Source organism: Perca fluviatilis, chromosome 18 (assembly GCF_010015445.1).
Source record: "Perca fluviatilis chromosome 18, GENO_Pfluv_1.0, whole genome shotgun sequence".
NCBI classification, from domain to species: domain Eukaryota; kingdom Metazoa; phylum Chordata; class Actinopteri; order Perciformes; family Percidae; genus Perca; species Perca fluviatilis.
In genome coordinates, this window is record NC_053129.1 from 4,318,662 (window position 1) to 4,326,295 (window position 7,634).

General features: G+C 42.7%; 1 protein-coding gene across 1 annotated transcript; it reads left to right on the forward strand.

Moving 5' to 3' along the window:
* Nucleotides 1-119: 119 nt before the first annotated feature.
* On the forward strand, nucleotides 120-1,445 carry LOC120547178 (trace amine-associated receptor 13c-like). Its single transcript, XM_039782654.1, has 2 exons — nucleotides 120-295; nucleotides 629-1,445. The coding sequence occupies exons 1-2, from the start codon at nucleotides 120-122 to the stop codon at nucleotides 1,443-1,445; spliced, it is 993 nt and encodes a 330-aa protein (XP_039638588.1).
* The last annotated feature ends 6,189 nt before the right edge of the window (nucleotides 1,446-7,634 follow it).

A 7,634-nucleotide genomic window follows, 5' to 3' on the forward strand; every position in this document is an offset into this window, starting at 1 on the left:
GAGAGAGAGAGAGAGAGAGAGAGAGAGAGAGAGAAAAAAAGAGAGAGAGAGGTGGAGACAAGGGTAGAAAGAGATAAATCAGTTGTATGACAGAGTTTGAAGCAGAGAGCTGAGGCCTGATGACGGAGACACAGGACGGAGCAGAGCTCTGCTTTCCACAACTCTTCAACACCTCCTGCAGGAAGCTGACACCTCCTTGGTTTGAAGTGATGCTCATTCACATTTTGCTTTCCTCCATCTCTCTGCTCACTGTAGCTCTCAACCTGCTTGTCATCATCTCAGTCTCCCACTTCAGGCAAAGATCATTGTCTCAATAATTTAAGTTTTAGATATATGAACCCTTTTTGTCAGTTTCAGGGTCCTGGTATTGTGCATGCTGGCTTGATGTCTCAATGTCATGGCTTAGTGAGATTCTTGAAGGAGCCATTTATGATGTTATTAGTAATGTAACACCTTTTCTTCTCATACGGTAATAATCAAACTGACTGCTCAGAATAAGGCCTGTTGACATGAGAGATCAGAAAAAAAGTGTTTTTGGAATGATTGTGTCGATTGTTTCAGAAAGAACTAACTAACATTTAGATATGAGGACTTGTTGGTTTAATGGTGCTTTTCTCTTTCCCTCCAGGCAGCTCCACACACCCACCAACATCCTCCTCCTCTCTCTGGCTGTCTCAGACCTTCTAGTGGGCCTCATGGTGATGCCAGGAGAAATCCTCCGAAAAACATCCTGCTGGTTTCTTGGTGACTTTGTGTGTTTTCTTTATAAGTATCTTTCAAGCATCATTACCGCATCCTCAATAGGTGATATTGTGCTCATATCATTTGACCGTTACATAGCTATTTGTGACCCTCTGCATTACACCACCAGAATCACTGTCAACAGAGTTAAACTCTGTGTTTGTCTGTGTTGGCTCTATTCTGTTTCCTACAGCTTTCCCTTTGTAAATGATGCCCTGACTCAACCGGGGAGGTATAATTCCTGCTATGGAGAATGTGTGTTTGTTGTTGACTATGTCTTAGGAGCTGTAGACCTTGTTTTGTCCTTTATTGTTCCAGTTACTGTCATCGTAGCTCTGTATCTGAGAATATTTGCCGTGGCTGTGTCTCAGGCTCGTGCCATGCGCTCTCACATTACAGCTGTCACACTCCAGCTTTCAGTGACTCCAAAGGCAAAGAAATCAGAGCTGAAAGCAGCCAGGACTCTTGGTGTTCTTGTGGTTGTGTTTCTGATATGTTTCTGCCCATATTACTCTGTCTCTCTTGCAGGTGACAGCTTGCTCAATGCTTCATCTGCATCCTATGTTCTCTTTGTGTTCTATTGTAACTCTTGTCTAAACCCTGTCATCTATTCCTTTTTTTACCCCTGGTTTAGAAAAGCAGTTAAACTCATTGTAACTCTTCAGATACTGCAGCCTGGCTCCTCTGAGACCAACATGCTGTAGAGAGGCTGTGGAGGGACTGAGATCAGACTCGGTCTAAGAATTAAAGGAATTAATGTGTTCTTGCTGTTCAGTGAGTGAATTATCAAAAAGTGAAGATATGCTTTCCTGTCTTAACGTCCAAATTGTGTATGATCAACAATTGAAAGACCTGTGCTTCAGCTTTATCTTGTGTATTTTTCCTCTCTGATGCTGCTGCATTTAAAGAAATTAAAGAAAAAGAAAAGAGTCATAAGCACCATATACTTTTTCTAGGTTATTACCCAGTATAATTCAAGCTCACATGTGTATGACACCTATGAAGTCTTTTTTTCCTAGAGAACCTTTTTTTTCTTGGTGATAGGAAACATTTCAACCCAACACAAAAAAGAGCAGTATTTATGTCACTATGTTTGGTCAAAGCATCATCTCTGTGATTTGTGTCCATTTTGTTGCAAACAGAAATTACAGGCCTGCTGCCCCCGAACAGCCACACTTTCCCATCAAGTATAGAAAAACATCAGCTGTGAACTGTAATTGTGTTTCACACAAAAAGATCTTGGCCCTTTTACAAAGTTGTTTTAATCATTTCAGTTTAGTGTCATTCATATCTGATCCCTGTATGACGTAGCTTTAGAATTACTTAAAGCACTATGACGTCCTGTTGCGAGAAGTAAAACAAATATATTATTTGACAAGACAGGATTATCTCCAGTTCATCAGATCATTGAAGTCACATTTCCAGAAACACATGTAATCATAGGACAGGGAAAGTTAAAGTTTCACAAATTATGTAAAATGTAATGGGTTGCAATTTTAAATCAGTTTTATTAGAAAATGATCATAATTATTGTCATTTATTTAATGTTACATAGCACAGTGATTTGTTGTGAAGTGACATATGATAGTAAAGACATTCACAATGTAATATTGTGTCTTTTTATTAATTTTTCACACTGATGTGAAATGACAAGAGACAATAATGACTATATATAATAAGGTGTTTTATTAGCCTTCATACTCCTGGGCATCTGAGTGAGATTGCTGTAGTCAAACCTGCCCAAAAGAACCGCACCAAGGGGGAAAACCAACCCTAGTGTGATTCAACCAAACTAAGTGAGGCAAGTGTTAAAGCCTGAGTCTGTTTTTTGGTGGTCTACTTTTCGGTCCACTTGGATGACAGATGCCTGCATAAACACCCTTATTATAGCAGCCTGTGCCATGCAACAATTATTGTTCAGTGAAGAGCTACATTATCTGCAAGCAGTCATTACTGAGCAGGACTGTTTTTTCAGTTGATATTGTGTCTGACAATGCAATGATTTAATGAATCGGAATTCTTTTGATTTTTAAAATAAAAAGGGATTCAATTACAATGTGTAATGTGAGAGGGATTGCTGCCAGTCACAAATCCACAGAGAATTATCTCCCGATTATCTGCAGCTCCTCACAGCTCTGTGAGTGTTTTTAACTCACTGGTATTTTGGTTTTAAGGCCCAAACCTTTACTGTTTTTGTTCACTCTCACAGCAATGATAATAATAATAATAATAATAATAACTCCATGCATTTATATAGCACTTTATCATAGACACTCAAAGTGCTTCAGGGGGGACCACACTCTACCACTACAAACATGCCTTACAATGCCAGATGCTCACCTCTCATCAGACTCCATTTCAGGACTCTGAAATTCACTGTACCAAAGAGTTTGGTGTAGCTCAGCAGCCAATAGACAGTTAGAGACCAGCTGGTGAATAAATTGGAGGATTTAGCAGGTTAAGAGGGTTAGGGTAAGGGGTGATGTGCTGCCGGAGTAAATCAAAATGTACGGAAGGGGCCATAGCAGTTGAACAAAGTATTAAATAAGGACAAAAAGTAGGAGTGCCAAATTGTAATGTAAGAAAATAGGTTGGGGTGGTGGATGGGTCAAACAAACAAGACTTTCAGCCAGGAGACAGTGTGTTTGTGTATTTTCTTGCCAACAATAGGGCGTTAATTAATATAATCTTCCTATGGGTCGTATTAGAGGGTAGGAATAAAAAAACTATATTGTCATATGGTTTGGAAGAGTTGTTGGACCCTTTATGATCCTACTGGTTCTACTTCTGCATCTTTTGGTCTTGCAGGGTGGGTGGTGAACATCCAATGGTGTTATGTTAATGGTGGTATTTTTTTGTGTTTAACAACAAGACTGCGCCAGCCAAATTCAATCAGACTGCAATGGAGAGGATATACGATAGGTGGTAAGGCCCGAGGCTTGCTGATTGCTGGGCTATTCTCGCAGGCTGAGAATCAGAATAGTTAGCACCGGGTTCAGGAAGCACTATACAGGTGGATGTATGAGCGTTGGGAAAAATGTGAGGGTATCTTGTGGCATGTCTGGAAAGTTCGTTACAACTGCACAAGCCTGGGGAAGGTGAGGGGCTGATGGGACAGAATAAAAACTACTGAAGCAGCCGTCGAGACACTGAGATGGCCCGGCAGGTTCAAACTTGACAGGTCGTTCTCAGCAACCATTCATACATATAGTTTTGAAAAGTAAAGCACGGTAATTCATACGTATATCATATGTTATATTACAGTCAGCACCACATAGACTAATGCAGTATAAGACCGGGAAGATCCACGTAGGGACGAGGTCAGTGTGGATGTTTGAGTCCCAAAACACAGGCCGAGAGCAGAGTTCATGTCCCGTAAGAAGTTAAGGAAAATCTTGTTAACTCGTTTCTAGTTGCAAATTAACCCCGCCTCTTCAATTTTGTGCTTCGTCACCCCGATCTGGGATCTTCAGGGTGCTGGAATTTTCCCTTTCATTGGGGAAATTTGGATTGTTTGTGTCTCTGTATTATACTGTATGGTGAAAGAATACAAGCAGCAGAGAAGTATCTGTGGTTGCCAAATGGGGTCTAAAAGACAATGCATATGTCATAAAGGGGGGTGGGGGCGTTCAAAGTAAAATATAAAATTGAGCATAAAAGGGGCCGACAACGCCACCTAGGTTTTTGACTGAGGCCTAGGACCTCTTTAAAACTACAGTAATATCAATTAAAAGTAACTATTAAAAACAGGTCCTTTGTGCCAGGGGAGAGCAGTAAAAAATGCCCGAGGACTGGGGCTGCTGGAGCCTCCGCGCGGTCGGCAGCTGGTGGAGTGGCTGTCGCGGTCTATACGACCCTCCCGGTCTCGGATGCAGCGATTCCCCGTGGTCGCGGATCGGCCCTCCCGGTGGCTGCTGCGGTTCCCCGCGATTCAACGTCTCCAGAGCCGGCTGGTCAGTTGTCGTCACGGGAGAAGACTGCTGCCTCTCGTCGGAAGCTAACAAGAGATGCGTTGTTCAGACGATCTGGTGGCCGCCGCTGCCAACGTACTCCAACAGAGTAAGCATTCTTCCTTTCCTTGTACATCGGAAATTGTTACTGACTGCTCTCTTCCTGTCACCGGTCATTCACAATCCTCCGCTCCCCGACCACTTTTCCCCCCAAACACAATAATTATCGGAGATTCATTCTCCCGACGCATGCGATTCTTTAATGCGATCACACACTGCCTTCCAGGAACTATAAGGTTGCAGACATCCATGTTAAAATTGTGGACCCTCATTTTCAACATCAATCAAGCGCATCATGGTCCACTGTGGACACAATGACATGTCCTACCGTGAAAATGAACGCACAAAGAAAGATTTTAACACTCTTATTGATGTTTTAAAGAGTAGGCCTACTGGGAAATCGGTTTTTATTTCGGGCCAACTTCCCTCTCTAGGTCGTGGAAAAGACCTTTTTTGCAGACTTCTTAGCCTCAACACCTGGCTTCAGACTGCCTGCAATCTTCACAACATAGGGTTCATTGACAATTGTTATCTGTTTTGGGAACGTGGCTCTCTGTTCAGCAGGGATGGAATTCATCCTAACACACGGGGCAACCAGATGCTGTGTAGAAATATAGCCTACAGCAGGGGTCTCAAACTCGCGGCCCGCGGGACGATAGTTTGTGGCCCCCGCCTTAATATGAAAGTTTAATGTTAGTGCGGCCCGCGAGTTTGATATGTATGGTACTTTACAGTGTTGTGTGCGGAGCTGAACGAACCCACCAATCACGGTGGGGTATATGGCTCTCGGGGGCGGGACATCGGCCGGGCTTGATGCAAGCAGAGAAACATTCCTCAATGAGTGAAAGTTACAGCCGCGTTGCCATGGAGTGTTTTCTTCCGTGCCTGGCTGGCTGCCTCGTTTCTATTGGGCACATGCGGACATTCGTCCCAGCGCGCTGCGTTCACAACACTTCACTTATTTTAAGTTGCTGCCCAGGACATTATACGTAGCCTATATATACGTATATAAATGTATATACATTTATATAGCTCTCGTTATATATATAACGAGGGGTTAAATTGGGCCGGGGCTCTCCGGGGTTCAGCTCCGGCACATAAGTCTGCTAGTTTGTCCAGATGTGCCTGCTTGCAGTCTAAATATGTCACAAAAAATTTGATGAAAGTGATGCTTTTGAAAACATGATATTTGAATGATGATGACACATGAATAAATTACTTTTTTTTTTAAATGGCATGTCTATTTTGTCTCGGCGGAGCTAAGATGAGAACAATCAGAACACGGCAACAACCCGCCCAGAACTGCAGACATTTCACCACCGCGGGTCAACTACATAACGCCAAAGTGTCTCCGTCGGTAGGATTAACAGATAAAATGCCTTCTCATAAAGCTAAAAACCCCGTTCGCAACCTCCACCGGCCGCTACGAGTTCATGTCGCTGACCAAGCCGTTGAACCAGTCCTCACTGTCGCATCTCCGCCAGCGGTAGGGCTCCGAGCCGGCCACGGCTCGCCTCCGAGCATCAGAGAGCCCCACTCGGTGCCGTGTGTGTGTGTGTGTGTGTGTGTGTGTGTGTGTGTGTGTGTGTGTGTGTGTGTGTGTGTGTGTGTGTGTGTGTGTGTGTGTGTGTGTAAGTAAAGAGAGAGAATGGGAGAAGAAGTTTGTGTGAGGTGGACCTGGTCACCACAGACCCAAATCTTCTCAGCTGTTGCTACTGTCATGCTGCACTGTCTCTTCATGTGGCACATTATGTTTGGCACATTGTATGGGTCACTTCTTATATCATAACAAGGTAATACAATGTGTAATCAAGTGATGACTAATTAACAGTAATGCAAATGCTAAATGCCCTAATACCTGTTAATACTACAACAATGCAGAGTATAGGCTCTTAACCTTGCAGTTTTGCACATATCATGTAAGACTCAATTTCTCCAAAACTCTCCAGAAAGTGCCATTTAACGGTTTATTTTTCAATTTTTTTCCCCCGGACCCCCCTAGAATATATATATATATTTATACATACACGTCAATGGCACTTAGAGAGTTAATATGAGGTCTCTCTCTCTGACAAAGTAAATCAAAGTGATGCGTACGCGGCGGGATAAAAGAATATAAATAATAAAGAGATTTGAGAAGATTGGAATTTTTTTAACAAAGCTTTTCTTGTGGAAAACCTAATGCGGCCCAAGCCTCACCCAGACTCTGCCTCCAGCGGCCCCCAGGTAAATTGAGTTTGAGACCCCTGGCCTACAGCATGCCCTGCAGACGCAGTGGAATGACTGACGGTTTACCTCCCGAAAAAACACCCTCAAACACAATTCCCAGATGCACTCTTCCATAACCACCTCCTCCTCTATAACAACGTCTCCTAGTCCACAAAACAGCTATATCATTCCAGTTATTATTAGAAACCGACCACACAAAGTGGTGAAGCAGCAATACAATAACACATTCAACTGCTAATATAGTAAATGTAGCGCTCATTCCCCATCTACAGCCTGCCATAAGAAACGAGGCAGATATTTGCCTCAACACACTAACAATAGCTTTATTAAACGTCAGATCCTTAGCAGGAAATTAGTTTTTATCAATGATTTTATTATTCATCATAATCTTGATTTAATGTTTTTAACTGAAACCTGGTTGGATCAGAATAACAGCGCTGCTGTCCTTATTGAGTCAGCCCCCCCTGTCGCTATTTTGTTTAAAAACTCATTCATATGTACGCAATTATCCGTTGGAAATTTCGCTTCCTTTGAGTATGTGGCTCTTCAGCTAAGGTCCAGTAATAGAGCTATATTTATACATATCTATAGACCACCTAAGTACTGTGCAGCCTTTTTTGATGATTTTGCTGAACTATTGTCTATGATCTGTGT

Bases quoted from the DNA above. Each gene is read 5' to 3' on its own strand.
- LOC120547178 (XM_039782654.1), top strand. From the start codon at position 120: ATGACGGAGACACAGGACGGAGCAGAGCTCTGCTTTCCACAACTCTTC. The intron at 296-628 runs GCAAAGATCATT...CTTTCCCTCCAG, and splicing joins ATCTCAGTCTCCCACTTCAG to GCAGCTCCACACACCCACCA.